The 18,410-nt window shown below is 37.7% G+C and overlaps 1 protein-coding gene across 4 annotated transcripts in view; it reads right to left on the bottom strand.

Moving 5' to 3' along the window:
* LOC127971571 (netrin receptor UNC5A-like) overlaps positions 1-18,410 on the bottom strand; it is a 174,959-nt gene that overhangs the window by 76,052 nt on the left and 80,497 nt on the right. For all 4 annotated transcript variants that reach the window (XM_052574670.1, XM_052574667.1, XM_052574668.1 and 1 more), the window contains exon 2: positions 14,397-14,618. In XM_052574670.1, coding sequence (XP_052430630.1) covers positions 14,397-14,618 — 222 coding nt within the window. The remainder of the gene's footprint in view (positions 1-14,396; positions 14,619-18,410) is intronic.

Genomic DNA, 18,410 nt, shown 5'->3' with positions numbered 1-18,410 from the left:
AGAAAACAAAAAAACAAAAACTGGGGTGACTGAAATAAAATCTCATTTAACAGTGCATTTATCTACTTGACAAAAACATTCCCATATGCCACTGAAGAGTACATCAAAACATTAAATCACGCAGAGAGGTTTATAATTTTGAACTAAATCATTTTGAAATAAAAAGAAAGACTATCTTTTTGTTTAGACCAGTATATAACATAAAAAATTATGAATAAATAATGCATTTTTGGATGCCACATCCCATTTTCTATGCCATTTCATGAGCATTTTTGAAATCCTGAACTACATTTCCTCTCTTCACTCCCATCACAGCCATTTTAATTGTGAAGTAAACCGCTCTCTGGGGCTCTTCGCATCAGCTCTATGGTGTCAATCTTCATTTCCTTCCACAAAAAGCAACACATCTTAATGGTACAGTATTGATAATCCATCGGTCTCCTAGTGCACAGTGAGAAAAATAAATGCTTGAATCACTACCACAGGCATGTTGTTAGTCTAGATTGCATTCTGTGCAACAACAAGGGCATAACTCTTGATCAAAAAGTAATTACTTACTAGCTGTAAGCTATGGGCTGAGCTGAAATGGATTGTGGGAGTACAGACTGTGTGTACTGAGGAGCTTTCATCGTCCGGCAGAACTTCTGTTGTGCCAGACATTTACTCTAAATGCAGAAGATTTGGGGCACATCAGGTCAGTGAATTAAGCCAGCTTGAGGTAGCCTAAACAGCCATAATCACACCTGAATGACTCCAAGATCAAAGCAGCGCTCTTTAAAATATTACAACAAAACACGGTTATTTAGAAAATGTGTATGCTCAGAATGCAATAAATACATTTTTTGTATTTGCTTTGTGTGTATGTTTTACCCTCAGTCAGAGGAACCATAATTTCTACAAAATAGCCATTATAGCCAATAGCCAATTTGATTAAAAAAAAAATGTATAATGAAAAGTATAATGGATTATTTAAATGAACACAAGAATGGCATTTAAGAACATTAGTTGGTCACACTATATTTTAAGGTCCAATTCTCGCTATTAACAAACCATTAACTCTGACTTTGCCTCAATAAACTCCTAATTTGCTGCTTATTATATTAAGTAAAGTTTAGGTACTGGGTAGGTATTATGGTCTGGTGCTCGAGGGAACGTGCGAGGACAAGGATGAATATAATAATACAAAGTCTTTAATAAGCCACAAAGAGGTTATCCACAGAGAGAAAGGCAGCGACACACGTACACCTTGATGATACCGGACAACCTAGAACACAATAGACAGGAACTAATATAGGGAATGTTAATTAGGATAATTGACAATAACGATCTGACACACCTGAACAACATGACACAATCACGGGGAGACAGAAACCAGGTCAGTGGAACATGGGGAACAAATGAAAACAATGACAAAAGTCCATAACTGTTACAGTAGGATTACGGATGGAGAATATGGTCATGCAGAATATGTGCTTTATAAATAATAAACCGTCAATATGTTAATAATAGGCATGCTAATAAACAGCTGGTTAATAGTGAGAATTGGTCCCTGTAAAGTGTTACCCATTCGCAATTTAACAATACATTACACACAATACACAATAACAATTTATTTGATTAAATAAATAAATAAATAAATAAATAAATAAATAAATAAATAAATAAATAAATAATAATAATAATAATAATAAACAGTAATATTGTGAAAAATATAAAAATGTAATGTTTCTATTTGAATAAATCTGACCTTGCTGATATAGTGAATAGCATTGACTAGCATATATAGACAACTACTTTCAGTATTCTTTGATGAATAGAAAGTTTAATATTGATTTGAAGTAGAACCCTTTAGTGAAAAAGTGAAAGTCTTTAGTGCGTAATTTTTTTTTTTTTACAGAATAAAAGTATTAATGTATTGCAATATATATGAGCCAAACATTTAATTAATTTAATAACTATGGCAAAACCAGAAAGTATTCCTAGGAAGCACAGTACTCATTCCTGTTTAATTCAATTCAAGTTTATTTGTATAGCGTTTTTCACGATACAAATAGTTGCAAAGCAGATTTACAGAAAATTACGTTTTTTAAAAAGGAAGCATAGCAGACTACTGTAGTAAAACCCTCCACACCCTGATTTCAAGTAATTATGAAGACGCCTGCAATCAGAGTTCAAATTTGCAAACTTTGTAAAAAGCTCTGGCATTTTTGTCTCAATCTACATTGCAATATAGTGCAATCTATATAAAATACTTTGTAAATGGTTTGTTTGGGGTTCATGGCATGCCACCTGAACCCAAAATTTATTTAGGCCTAAATCCAATGTTAACAAAAACTGAGTCTGTCAGACTGATGGGATGTGATTCAAGACAGTCTGTCCTTAAGGAACCGGATTTATGGTCAGCGATATTGCCTTTCGTTTAGACTGCGTGTGTGTGGTCAGTTTCTAAATGGTCTCTTTATGAAGCATTTGCAGTAATGCAGATCCTCTCAATGGTGCTGCCCTGGCTAGGCCAGTTAATGGGTCTGTCTGTGCACTGGATTACTGGAGCTGTTGACCTTGCCATCTGCTTCTGATGCCTCAACGCCAAACACTCTCCCTCTTTGCCATTCAGACAGGATGAAATACAATTCCCATTAAAGGGAAAGTTGCTAATAAAGCCTTATCAATTAGCCCCATTGCTATTGATTGATGTCTAGCAGGTGGCACGAGACGATTATGTTCATTTAGAGGTACACTGACTGTCCTCGCCTCCTACTCGTTCTTTTGATGCTCATTAAAGCCCCGGCTGTAGAGACATCAGCTACTGACTAAATCAGCCCTCTAACAACTCATTAAAGATCGCTTCATCACTGTTGAGTCTCATCTTTACATTTCTACATTGTTAGCAAGTTGTTCTCAGATGTGTGATGATCTTCATTTCTAGTCTTTATAATATTTGCTCTAAAAGTTGCTGTATAATACAAAATAATATATGCAGACACACTATACTGCTCAAAAGTTTTTTTTTATGTTTTTGAAAGAAGTCTTTTATGTTCACCAAGGCTAATTCATATTGTCAAATATTGTTACAATTTAAATAACTGTGTTAAAATTCTATATATTTTTAAATGTAATTTATTCCTGTGGTCATTACTCTAGTCTTCTAATATGCTGATTTGGTGCACAGGAATCATTTATTATTATTATTATTATTATTATTATTATTATTATTATTATTACCATATGCAATGTCAAAGGTTTTTTTGGAAACCATGATACATGATGCATTGTTTTTCAGGATTCTTTGATTGATAGAAAGTAAAAAGCAAACAAAAAGCATTTATTATTATTATTGTAATATTATAAAGGTATTTTCTGTCACTTTTGTTTAATATAATCCTTGTTTAATAAAAGTATACATTTTTCAATAAATAAATAAAGAATGGCCTGGTTTCACAGACAGATTAAGCCAGGATTAGACCATAGTTCAATTAGGGCATTTAAGTAATTTTTATTAACATTAACGTTACCTGTGTGCATCTTTCAGTTAAAACAGCTCAGACACGTTAGTCTGGGACAAGACTTAAGCCTTGTCTGTGAAACCAGGGGGAATACCAAATAGTGTCAAATAAAATGTAAAATGATAATAACTTTCTGACCCCCAAACTTTTCGAATTGTATATCTTATAGCATGAATGAATGCACTTGTTATGTTTTTTTAAATCTTCTCTTCAAATAACCATGCAGTCCAGATTGAACTCCTCCATGGTCATGTTTGACAGCTCTGTTAGACTTTTACGTTTAAAGAATAAATAATATAATATTATTTAATATATTCACATCAAGTCTATAAGTACTTTTTCAAGTTCTTGGGAAAAAAAAAAAACTATGAATAATAATGATTTCTCTAAATGGAGCTCTGTGATTGCTTTTCTTTCTGTTATTCAGTAAATGCAGGACCAGGAGGCCTGATGTTTCAAGAAAAACCTTAGCATATCAAAGAATGGTTTTTAATCAAAGACATTAGAGTCTGCATGAACTTAATTACACTGTTCCGAGTATGTGGACAAGGTGGCAATAATTCTCATGAGTTTTCTGAAAATTGCCCATAATTCATTTCACCTCAGGATATGCACTCATTCTCCTCTCCCACAAGCGAAACTAAGGTCCATTTTTTTATAAATTCCCCCTATAATTCACATGGTAAAAGGGCCACTGAAGTTCTCCTTTTCTACTTGAGATCTTTTGAATTGGCATAAATCTCCCTCATCAATTAAAAGTGATTGTTCTAATCATCTTAGTTTGTCTGTAGGTACCCAGGAGTTTTACCTGAGAACAGTGAAAACAAGCTCTGTCAGGTATTTGGTAGGGGAGGAACTCAAGTGCAGACAGGGAATCACAAAACAAAGAGTTTATTAATACAAAAAGGGGAAAACAAAACCCACGAGGGGGAAAACAGGACTAGGGCAAATACAGCAATACTAAATAAGACTGACTCGACAAGATAAACAAAGACTCAAAACAGGAGAACACTGACTACAACTAACACTCACGGTTATACAGGGACTTCAGAGGAACAATCACAAGTGTGGAACACATCTGAGAAACACAGTTGAGGTACAATCACAGGTACAATCACAATGACAATGAACCGACGCCAGACAGAGCACACTAGGAGATCTAAATAGGGGGAACAATTAAGACACGACAGGTGTTACAGATAGGACAATCACGACACGACTAGGATAACAAGGGGGGCGGGGCAAGGGAACGAGACAACACAAGCACATGGCCCAAAGACAAGGCCATGCGCTTGTACACAAAACACGGGTCTGTCATGATCCTGCCTCAAGACTAGGAAAAATCAAGGACACAAGGGCAGGATCATGACAGAACCCCTCCCTTAAGGAGCGGCTTCCAGACGCTCCTCAAGGGAACATCAAACACGGGACATGACTGACATGACAGACTGGGACACAGACACAAACCAACAAGACATGACTAATAATAACAAAGGCAAACATGAAAACACAATGGCAGGGTTAGGGTGACATAACAAAAAAAACAAACAGGGAAGGGGAGGGGGCGGGACCACAAAGTTCATGGGGGACAGACCAGGGCGGGTGGGGGGGGTAGGAATCTTAGGAGGGTAGGACGAAGGCTGACGACGGGGGGTACGGGCAGGTCTGGATGGTGAGGGGCGGGGAGGGGTCTCGGGACTACTGACGGGGGACATGACAGGAGCAGACAAGGGACGCGGGGCAACAACATCTACTGGACACGGGGCAACATCTACTGGACACGGGGGGGCAACATCTACTGGACACGGGGGGGCAACATCTACTGGACACGGGGGGGCAACATCTACTGGACACGGGGCAACATTAACGGGACACGGGGCCACATCCACAGGACACGGGGCCACATCCACAGGACACATGACTACATCAGCAGGACACGGGGCGACGACATCTACGGGACACGGGGAGACGACACCTACGGGACACGGGGCCACATCAACAGGACACGGGGCCACATCAACAGGACACGGGGAGACAACGGCTGGACATTTGGGACTTCTGGGGACAGGGTCAGGGGACAAAACAGGACTGACGGGGACTTCTAAAATTTGGACAAGCTTGGACAAATAATCAGAAAAAGCTTTAGCAGCTAGGACAATTGGCAGCTCCTTATGAGATGAGACCGACTGTACAAGAGTCTTTGCTGCAGAGTCGGCCGCGGCTCTCTCCTCCGCTCTCACGACTGCAGCTCTCTTCTTTGCCGGCTCGGGCACGCCCACCGCTGCTGGCTCGGGCACGCCCACCGCTGCTGGCTCGGGCACGCCCACCGCTGCTGGCTCGGGCACGCCCACCGCTGCTGGCTCGGGCACGCCCACCGCTGCTGGCTCGGGCACGCCCACCGCTGCTGGCTCGGGCACGCCCACCGCTGCTGGCTCGGGCACGCCAGCTCTCTCCGCTGCTGGCACAGGCACGCCAGCGCTCACCGCTGCTGGCACGGGCACGCCAGCTCTCTCCGCTGCTGGCACGGGCACGCCAGCTCTCACCGCTGCTGGCACGGGCACGCTCACCGCTGCTGGCTCGGGAGGAGACAGGGTCACAGGACCGGCAGGCCCCTTCTTCTTCCTCTTCCTCCTCGGGCGCGGTGCAGAGGCTGCAGCTGGGTCAGAGGCGGGTTGGGGGAGTTTGGTCTCGGGCAGGGCAGCCTCGGACGCCGAAGACTCTGAAGTTGACTCCCATGAAAACCGTCTCCCTCGTTTCATGGGGAGACTGCTGGCTGTGGAGGGCACCTCAGGACTCTGGGAGGGGCTTGCCTGATCCCCCAGGGTTGCCACGGCCAGGACACGACCCTCAGGGATCGTTGGCAGCTGGGTAGGTGGAGGGGACCTCTGTGGCTCCTCCTGGGAGATGCTTTCCCACAGCCGGGCATAATTACGGAGGACCCATTCCCCCTCAGGCGAGTATGGGAGGGTGACCCCCTTCCTGTCGGCGGGGGATGACGTCCAGCACAGCCTCCGGAACTCCGCCTGACGCTGAAGCTCAGAGGCCCTCCTGCCTGCTGAGTTCCTTGGTGGTCGGTTCATTCTGTCAGGTATTTGGTAGGGGAGGAACTCAAGTGCAGACAGGGAATCACAAAACAAAGAGTTTATTAATACAAAAAGGGGAAAACAAAACCCACGAGGGGGAAAACAGGACTAGGGCAAATACAGCAATACTAAATAAGACTGACTCGACAAGATAAACAAAGACTCAAAACAGGAGAACACTGACTACAACTAACACTCACGGTTATACAGGGACTTCAGAGGAACAATCACAAGTGTGGAACACATCTGAGAAACACAGTTGAGGTACAATCACAGGTACAATCACAATGACAATGAACCGACGCCAGACAGAGCACACTAGGAGATCTAAATAGGGGGAACAATTAAGACACGACAGGTGTTACAGATAGGACAATCACGACACGACTAGGATAACAAGGGGGGCGGGGCAAGGGAACGAGACAACACAAGCACATGGCCCAAAGACAAGGCCATGCGCTTGTACACAAAACACGGGTCTGTCATGATCCTGCCTCAAGACTAGGAAAAATCAAGGACACAAGGGCAGGATCATGACAAGCTCAGAATGTTGGCACTGAAAAAATCATTATAATTTGGAATCTGATCCAATAGAACTCGATTTACATTAATTTGATTAAAACAATATTATCAAAAATGCATGAATTAATTAACATTTTATCAACAATCTCATATTACCAAAACCAGGATCTCTAAAAATGTAATTTAAAGCATATCTTCTACTCGGTGAGGTTGTCTTTTGCAAAGAACCATCTCTAAAGAGGCAATTTATTTGGCAATTACTCTCAAAGTGTTGCCACAAATGACAATAAGACATGCGATGTTGAAATGCGACGTTGTCAGGTATGACAGATTATATGAGATAAAAGTGATCATGTTCAAAAGCATATTTATCTCCCACGTAAACCTCTCGGAGGCAACAAATCAAATCAAATCAGACAATCCAAAGCATTTGCAATCTTTCCAGCCTATGTCTGAGACTGCAGTTAGTTAAATGAGAATATTGGCGTAATGGACCAGCCGGCATCCAGGTCTGGTCCATGCAAATCCACTGTCATCATTGATTTCTCTTTGAATGGATATGTCTTCATCTCTTGCCTGTCCTAGATTAGTTTCCTCAGACGAGAGGATGAGAAACCTTTGCATGTGTGTGTTAAAGCAGAAGGGGAGAAGCTTTGAACTGGCCAGAGAAATACAATTGAGATAAGTTACTGGAGACAGGTAATGAGAACCAATAGACTCCCAGGAAATAATCGATATTGGACACTGATACACTGGAGAAGAAGAACACGTCGCAGCATTATTCTTCATTCGAGTAAACGCTGCAGATATAAGGGAGACGTGCACCAAGCAGACAGATACCATATAGTTGTTGATAACCTGATATTTGCAAACTAAAACATCCATCGATGAGATCAAACTGCCTCAAGGTACCAACGACTGAAACGCTGATAAGAGTCTTAATGGTGAGGGCAGAAATACGATGAAGGCTGTGACATTTTGAAGTATTGATAGTAAATATAATATATTGATATTGAGAGGGGAATATCATTAAGAAATATACATGTAATTTTTCAACCCAAAATATAAAAGACAAATGCATTTTTTTTCTTCTTTTTTTATATTCTGAAATTATTTGCATAAAATAAAGCCACTTAAACTCAAAATCACATTACTCTAATGTGAAAATATCTCATTACTGTAATACAGTAATAGTAAAATATCCCTGTCTGGAAACAATTTCTTAAGATTCAATTCTCTTAAAATACTACTACTTTATGATGGATAAACCTTTTAAGCACCCTTAAAACATGTTAATAACACAGACATATATTAAAGACAATATAGAAAACTAAAAATAAACAACTACAAAAAAAAAAAATAAAAAAAAAAAATAAAAACAATGTGCTGGAGAAAGAGAACTTAAATCTGGAAAATATAAAAAATCAATTTCAGCAATCAGTGTTTACTATTATTTACACACATTGTTTTTTATGAACATTTTGAATAAGCTTTTTTTTTTTTTTTTTTTTTTTTTTGCACTTTTATCATTTTTATTTGTTTTTGTTTATTTGTACAATTACTAGATTTTAAGGTTAATTTTAATTTTGTTTTTGTTTTCATTTGTAGTTATTTCATTTCCAGTTAGCAATTTTAGTGATTATACTTCAGTTAAATGAAATAAACGTGAGGTGTTTCACAATGTTTGTTTATTTATTTATTATTATTATTTCAGCTTTATTTCAATTAACAAAAATGTTTTAATAGTTTTAGTTAACGATAACCCTGACAACACTTTTGCTGTAGCATTCCCTAAATTATAATACACTTTGCATACAAAATGAAAAATGTAAATGCCATGATGACTAAGGACAAAAGCCTGTTTAGCACAATGACACAACCTAAGACACAATATCCATACAACACTGATTTCCTTTGCACCTGAGCTGGCAAGACAAGTGGAACTACTTTGTACTCTCCGCTTCAATGAGCTGACATATGTTTGAGTTGTTTTTCTATTCAAAAGGAGTCTAGTTTACTTCCCAGCACTAACTTTGAGCTAGGCTTTCTGAAACTACACAGGAGACGATGCCTCCCGCTGCTCGCCTTTCAAAACACTGCTGACAGCACTATGTAGAAGTTGGAAGAGATCAATGTGGGTACCTTCGGAAACCTATACTGCTGGACATCTGTTTGTCCTTCATCTCTGGCCAAATGCTGGCCATTCATCAACAACACACAGGCAAGAGGAATGGAGTGTCATGTTTAGACCTTGTACTGTCTCACTGTTGACAACAGATTGTATTCAAACAGAGCGACAGTTACCAAAGTCATGCAATGCTTCTGTTAACATCCAACAGCATGAATTAACTTGAGTCAAAATAGAGTGACAGTTAAAACAAACAGCAAAATAAATTGTACTTCTTCATTAGAAATTTCCCAAAAAAAATAAAAAAAAATTATATATATATATATATATATATATATATATATATATATATATATATATATAATAAAAAAAAATTCAGAGAATATATATTAAATCAAATTTGTCTTACCTAGTTATATTTTTAGTGACATCTGAGAATATAAGCTTGTATATATAGAAATATTTATAAATCATTAATAATTTTTTTAAGGATATTCACTTAACATGTTAATATGTTGAGATTTTGTAAAGTAGTTTCATAGTCCGTCCAGGTGGCAAAATGTGATCTTCACATCAGCGAATGAAGAATGTGTGTGTGCATTCAAAATGTGACTCACAGTTAAATAAATAAAAACAATGTAATCTCTGCCAAAAGAAACTGAATGTTAATAGTCTGGTGTGTGCATGTGTTATAGACAGATGACAGGAGTTTATGCCTGTCTGCTCTAATACCTAGCAGCATATCCTCCATCTTAAGAAATGTGATGTTCCCCTGAAAATTGTTGCAGCTCCTCCGCAGCATGTCATCCGCACGTCAGCTCACCCAATCAGCTGTCATGCTGTGAATTGGAGGTTTTAAGTTACAGATCACTTATGAATCCTAGCACACGCATGACGTGAATCCCTATGCCCCTACGCTGCCTCTGCCAAGGAGCGTCAAACAAACACAAACATCCGCTTGCTGAATGCTGACGAGCTGTTCCCCGCCTCCACCTCCTGAGAGAACGAGGGGAAGACGGAGAACGGGAGACACCGAAAACCCTTTAGGAAATTCTTTTATTCTACTGACACTAGGAACAATCATTGTAGAAAGCCGAGATGAGTGCTTGTCGGCAGATCCCAATCAATCATGAGACGGAGGAAAATAACAGAAAACGCAGCATGTCCACATAAGAACGGGTACAGCTGCATAAATCGGCTACAGCGCCGGCTACATCTCTTAAACTGCTCTCAGAGGGGAGAGTGATTAAACCTCAGAGGAATTACAACACGAAGCTGCCTTGAAAAACAAGAAACAAATCAGAAACTGCAGAGAAACCATGCTGGACTTGATTGAGGGAACTGACACTAATCATAAAAAAAAAAAAACAACCCAGACAGTTCAAGCTTTAAAATATTATTGTGCAACATTTCAAAACATAAAACCAAGTATTTTGGGACATGCAGCAGTAACTTATTGTTTTTATAAAATAGCAGAAAAGGCAATATGAAAAACCAATGTATATAAATAATAATAAATAACTCTTCTGCCAAGTAATGTAAGTAATTGGACCAACTACAGGGGCTGTTTATAGTTGCCAAGAAACGTAGTATCTTTGAACATTAATATAGGCTGTCTCGATCCAATCTCTAGTGCAATAGTATATATGCTGCTCAGGGAGTCTCAATTTTAGTCAGAATCATTCAGTGCACCACAACAATCCCTAGAAATTCCCAAAATGCATTGTAAAACAACAGTAAGCACTGACTATATACACACCAATCTCTTGCAAAATCCCTCACAGTATCGTATCTGCCCTCCCCAATGCCTGATTATTTTCTTCAAGCTAATCAAAATAGCCTTTCTTAACCCATTAGCGCTACGCTAAGCTAGTAGCAATAACTAAATGCTACTGAAAATAAGATTCTGCAGTGGATGCGAGCTTGCTTTACGGTGGCCCAGTGGTTTACAACACAAACAAATTACCACGACACAAAATGCATAGGATTAACTTTGTTGGGTTGTGATAATTTAATTTTGTTATGGCATGTTTCTGTTGTGTTGTGCTGATTTCATTGCATTGTGCCTTGTTTTCGTTGTGTTGCAGCTTGTTTCACTTTTGTTACATGGCTTTTTTACCATTGTGTTATGCTAATTTTGTTGTGCTGTGGCATGTTTCCATTTTGTTCAGGCTTGTTTTCATTGTGTTGTGAAAATTTGGTTGTGTTGCAGCTTGTTTCCATTGTGTTGTGGCTTGTTTCTGATATGCGTGCTAATTTTGTGTTGTGACTTCTTTTTGTTGTGTTGTAGGTTGTTTCTGATGTGTTGTGCCAATTTTGATGTGTTTCAGCTTGTTTCTGTTGTGTTGTGCAAATTTCGTTGTGTTGCTTGTTTCCATGCTGTACTGTGGCTTCTTTCCATTGTGTTGTGTTGTAATTTTGTTGTGTTGTGGCTTGTTTTTGTTATGTTGTGCTAATTTCGTTGTGTTGCAGCCACTGATCTATAATATGGAACTGGATTGCTCATGACGTCATAAAAGGGAAGCCACCAAGCCGCGATATTAGTAATCCCTAGTGTATGTAAACGTTCTGTTGAATTAATAGGAAATTATTTTAATAAGAAAACATTACCTAACAAGTCAGCGTTTATAAATCTGAAGTATCTCTGTACATTATTACAATGCAAACACCCTAGGCATGCAAACAGTTATTTTCTTAAATGCCACAAATTTCCCCTACTTATTAAAAAGCTACGTTAATTACAGCAGCGAATATAATGAACATGATTAACATCAGACAGACACAACCTCAACATATATAACAAACGACAAAGTGCTTTATTCAGAGAAATAACTATTAACAGTACAGATTTAAAGACACAAAGCTTTATTTCCAAGATGGTAAGTTAAGCTTTTCATTCATCATAGAGCAATATTAACGGAGGCTATTGTATTATTCAGATCCATTTCTGATACTAATAAGTTCATGTTTAATAATTCCTGAATAATTTTGTTCATAAAGAAATAAGCTATATTTAGTGTTTGATCGTTACCTGTGTCGTCAGTACGCAGCAAACACCCACCTAAACGGTTTAAATATATCGCTTATCCTGCCCAAAAGACCGTAAACACTGCAGATAACATCTGAACATTAATTTACATACACATAACATAAAAAGGAGTCCCGTTTGACTGATTTGCTTCAAATTGAGTTATTTTAGGTCATTGGTTTGAATGTGACTCAATGGTGCTCTCTGCCGGTAAGGATTAGTAAAATGGCGGATCCAACTCTTCTGGTGGCTTCCAGGGGGCAAGGAACTCGACCGGAAGTTGAAGTCGGGTGGGGGCTGCCATCTTTTAGCAGAACTTCACTTGTGTTAGCATTCCCATTGACTCCCATTCATTTTGGCGTCACTTTGACAGCGAATAACTTTACATCTGAGGCGTTTAAAGACTCAGTTTGTCCATTATTTATTTCTAAAGATACACGACAATGTATAAAGGGTCACTGTGGGTCACTGTGTCCATTTCTTTTACTGTCTATGGTGGCTTCACTGCCTGTTGTGAGTTTAGAATGCAATGAGCGATCCAGTCATACATAGATCAGTGGTTGCAGCTTGTTTTCGTTGTGTTGTGCTTATTTCGTTGTGTTGTGTCTTGTTTCTAAGGTATGATGCAGCTTGTTTCCGTTGTGTTGTGGCTTGTTTTCATTGTGTTGTGCTAATTTCATTGCATTGCAGCGTGTTTCTGTGTGTTTTGGAGATTTTCGTTGTGTTGTGGACAACTGGGCCACTATATTGATTTACGCCAACAATTCTCAAGTTGAGAGATAGCAAATCCTACTGCACTGCATATAGCTTGTTCTCACATGTGCTTACAGGTAGACAAACATCTGATATATGTTCTATTACAACCTAAACGATAGAGTAAATGAGATATGATAATTGGAGTGATATAAAGAAATGCAAAACAAAACTTGTCAACCATGTTAGAAAGCTAGTAACAGCTGTTTGAAATCTAATTGCAGCAGTAACAACCTCAAACGTTCAAATTAATGGCACTATTACAATTAAATTTACAACCAAATGTATTGAGTACATAAAATAAACAGGAAAAAAAAATCAATTAACAGAGTAAAAAGGAAGCATAAAATTATAAATACGGGCTATGGGATCCTTTTTGTTGTGCAATAGCCTACACAATAGCACAACTTAATTTCAAACTTTTACTTAATTATTTTTTTTTTATATATATTATCTAAGCGTTATTCAGATTCCTCTATTCATATATTATCTTTACTTTTGTGAAGCCACACAACTTTCTCATAGTTTCTCAAATTAAAGGTAATATTTTTTAGTCATTGCACATGATAAGCTGCCTGATATGTCGATAAAAAAACATTTGTCTTTCGATCTGTTATCATTTATCTTGGGCCAAAACTCTTCATTAAGTGACCTTACATTATGTGAGGCCAGAATTGTCCATAACGCTATTCATACGTTAAACATCCTACTCTATATTGCCTCTGTATAGAGTATGACATCATCGTTATGTATAATGTGTAGTCTAATACCCATTTATTAGTTTGCCAAGTTTACAGAAAGAACTTTGACCATAACATTGCTTGGGAACCATGAACAGCCTACGGTTAAGCTAAATGATTACTATTAATAAATAGAACAGAACATTAGTCTTATATAATACTGCTGTTACTGCAGTTTTAGAATAGCTTTCAGTGTGCATAGCAACATCTGGTAACTACAGTAAAATCACTGTAAGGCATTTATTAATAAATTATATTATTAACTGAATACAAAACTTTAATTAAAAATTTTAAATTATTTTATTTATTTATTTATTTATTTTTTGCTGTTTTCGCTGCCTCTGCTCCAAAAACCAAGTAATATCAAAACTAAACCGGCCCTTTGTGATAGACAGTACACTAATGCAACAGTACAATCCCTGAGCACAAAGCAAGTCCTGTTCATGATATGGGCAGAAGACATTTTGAAAATTGCTTTGAAGGAAGTCCTTGTATTTTGTGCTATACTACAAAAGAAGAAAGAGCAGCACATCTAGAAAGCATCCTTTATAGGCGCTCCTGTTTTCTAGTGTCATTTTATAAATGCTGCAGGTCAGCCGGCTTATTGTTGCCCTTGGAGAGAGTGTTGAGAGGGTCTACCTGTGGCAGGGTCCACGTCACGCTCGATCAAGTGCTGATCCTGGTGAACCCATTCGCCGTTGCACTTGAAGTAGATCTGAGTGGCAGGGGTCGAGCGGCAGGTGAGGGTCACTGGCTTGTTCTTAACGATATAAACATCATCAGGCTCCACCAGGAAGTGTGGCAGCAGGTCGGAGAAGGCCGCAGGAAGCGGATGTGTTACAGTGGCCGCGTGCTCTCCACCTGTGCAAGCAAGTGAGATAAAACTTTAGGGACAGGTTGTGGTTGTTCAGATGCCTGAAACCTTTTAGAAGTGCAAAGAGATAATGAGTGTATCTGATTTAATTTCACACTCCGAACCCTGTGAGCGGACAGATTGCTTTTGACATGCACCTGAGTGCAATACTAATGTTGTGCATCCTTATGTGGTAGAATACAGATATTCTGCCAACCTCAGCTGACACAACGTCTCCGCTACAGCAGGTCTGGGAGATCATACTAATGGTGTGGCGTCAAACGTGTTAGCTTTTTCCTGAGTGATGTGGGATTGTACTGATGGGGTGTACTGACTTGGCTAGGTTTAAATACATATTGTAAGCAACTTATGTCACAATGAGAAACTGATGTGTGAAATATTCATTTACTGCACATGAAATTACAAGAAATGAATGCTTAAAAGGTTTCAACAATTAAAAGTGTTGATACCAAATTCACTGGGATAAACACATAAATGCAAACATGCATTCAGTCTACTCTCTACAGCACAGTAATTTTTGTGATTTTTTTTTTTGTCACTTTCATTTTTCTTCTTTTCATTTCTTATTTGTGAACTTCATCCATTCACCTGCCAGAATACTCTTGAATGTAAAGTGTTTAAAAATATAACAAATTATTTTAAAGCACTTCAAATTTAAGTCAACAAGACAACATGCTGTTTTAATTTGAGATGCTAATGAGTAAGTTATTAAAGCAATTTGAAAAGTAATAACCATTCCACCTAAAAACATATAGTGTTCTTGAAGCTTTAAAAGTGCATTTTTTTAATCACAAAGTAAAAAGTTTTTCATAAATGGGACTAATCCAGTATAATGTTTCTGTTTGCTTTGACTCCAACATGCAGAAGAAAATAATATCAATGGCATTTTTAGCATGTGAAAAAATTATTACATTTAATCATATTTTAAGCTGGAGTCTCTGAGACCAAACATAACATTTATTTTATTTCATTTCATTTTTTTAAATGAAGGACATGATGGAATAGCTTGAAATCAAATCAAATGATCAAAACTGTCTTTTGATTTAGATTTTAAAAAGACCTTGGAGTATTTTGGATTTAAATATGTATTTACATTTATAAATTATTAGTTAATTTCTGTCAATTTCAAGACATAATTCAGTTGTTATGTGTTTAGAACAGATTTAAGAGCCCCTGGGTCTCATTGAATTATAATCACAATTAATAGCCAAAACCTATTAAGCAAATAAAATAAACAGAAAAATATTAAAAGATTTAAAATTAAACTTAGAATTAAACACACACACACACACACACACACACACACATACAAACGAGCTTGTAACAAGAACATTGCTTCTGTTTGCTTCGATTTGCTTTAAATAAATAAATAATTATATATATATATATATATATATATATATATATATATATATATATATATATATATATATATATATATATATACACATAATAAATCAATAATGCTTTAATATGTAAAAAATCATTATGTTTATTATTATTTTTTACAACTGGAGTTCCTGGGATCCCAAATAGCTATAACTTTTTTTATGAAGGACAAATGATTAAATACATTAGTTTAGAATTCTCGCAAGATAAACATATTTTTTGAGATATTAAAAAGGCATTGGAGTCTCTTAGATTTAAATATATATTATATATTAAATAGTTTTAAATATCTATTATCTATTATTATTATTATTATTAATATATTTAATTTCAAGACAAAATACAATTGTTAAAAAAATAGGTTCAAGAGCCCCTGAATAGGTCTTATTCCATCCTGAAAGAGACATATGCTACTATCTTTCACCGCCAACAGAAAGACAATGGGTGTGTGTTTGTGTGTAAGAGAGAGCGAGTCCCCTTGTTAACAGGCCGAGTAAAAAGCTTCTGAGTGGTATGGCCTTGTCAGGTTTGCCTTCAGCAGTGCCGAATCCCATCTCTACTCTCTCTGCTGTTAATCACAGCCTTTTAAGATCAGAGCTGATGGGCCGCAGGCCATAAATCCCTCTTGCTGAATGACCACGGCACTTCAAAACACGCTCGGCAGGCCCTAACTCAACTCTTTATTACGCTCGGGCTGAACATGGTGACGTGACTGCCAGCCATTCACTGACTGACAGGAGCCGTCTCAAATAGGCCGCATTAAACGTGAGACGAACAAGCTCTTTATTCCGACGACCCCCAGTAGCGCAGAGAGATCAGGTGGGGTGCACGGTGCTGTTTACGGATCAAAGATCTGCCTGACTTTGTGGGCGGAAATGTTTCTCCCCCGCGTAAATTTATGCAAGGAGCGCCGAGGCGGTTGGATTCATAAATGTTTGGAGAGATTCAATGAGAAATCATCATTAATCAGAGCTTGGCCCTGCGACTTGCGGGAGAACGATTCTTTAGCGCGGCGCGGAAACGGAGCGCACCCTATCAGTAATTTTGTTGCTTCATTTGTTAGCTGCAATGTTTTTCTGGTCTTTGTAATTAAGAATGAATTGCTAATTTATCCTTTTCCGCCCACAATCCAGAGTAATCAAGCAGCCTCGGCTGGCTGTTTATTCCCTCTCCATGCTGGAGGTCCCACACTATTGTGCATCACACACACACACACACTTACACACACACACACACTACATGTCTAGCCTTCAGGACTGAACTCAATTTTTAGAGTGATCACTTTTACCAATTAGTTTTTCTTTGGTATGTTTCTCATTACAGAGTTTTTAGACACTTGTTGAGTGCAAATAGCCAATATAGCGTCAAAGCCATGAAGCATAACTTGCATAAATGACTTGCTTGTGCAAAAATCTTTATATTTGAGTTATTGTAATGCGTTTTGTTTTTTATTTCAGTCTTAGTTTTAATAATTTTAGCACTTCAGCTCTTCATTTCAGTTAGTTATACAACATTTCTAATTAAAATTGTTGTTTATTTACAGTTTTTCATCTCAAATAATTTTTTTCCAGTTTTCTACAAAAGATTTTTATTTTATAAAATGCTGTTTTTTTTTTTGTTTGTTTGTTTTTAAACGTATGAGGTAAAACATAAAATAAAATACAATCCAGCTTTGCATCACACAAATAAGTTATATTTTAAAGTACATCAAGATAGAAACCTGTTTAAAAAAAGTACATCAAAATAGAAACCTGTTTCACAATATTTTGACCCTTGATGAGCATAAGACACTTTATTTAAAAAAAAAAATATATATTATATATAAAAAAATTCAATACTAATTACTGATCCTACAGCTTTGAAATGCAATGTGCATGTGTGTGTGTATATATAAACACAGTATATATACATACATGTACAAACACATACATTCACACAATGTATATAAATGAAATTAGGTTGCTTGAAATGTTGACACAAACATCTGTATAAACAAACATACACACACAAATCCCATTTTCAAATAACTATAAACCTCCTCATAGAATGGATATGGAATGGAACTATACACCTACTCATGAATCACAATCACACAATTAAGCTAGTTTATCTATACTGTGATATTAACTCACAAAGTAATAGAAGAAAGGCTGTTAAAGACAAATTGTATCACGCAAAAAGCACATCTCTACTAATGAAACAGCAAGGCTAACGCTGACCTTTCCAGCACCTTCCTCATCTCCCCCTGAAGAAAACCACAACCCGGGTCACGCAGGTAACATTAGCCAAAGTAATAAACATCAAGCCTCCACGCCAAGACATTACCCAGCCTCGCCAGGCCTGGTGCAACACATCATAATAATGCTGCTCTGCTCATTTCCTTTTGTCAT

This window comes from Carassius gibelio, chromosome B14 (genome assembly GCF_023724105.1).
Source record: "Carassius gibelio isolate Cgi1373 ecotype wild population from Czech Republic chromosome B14, carGib1.2-hapl.c, whole genome shotgun sequence".
NCBI classification, from domain to species: Eukaryota; Metazoa; Chordata; class Actinopteri; order Cypriniformes; family Cyprinidae; genus Carassius; species Carassius gibelio.
Note: the sequence above shows the minus strand (reverse complement) of the source record. Positions and strands in the feature narration are given on the sequence as shown.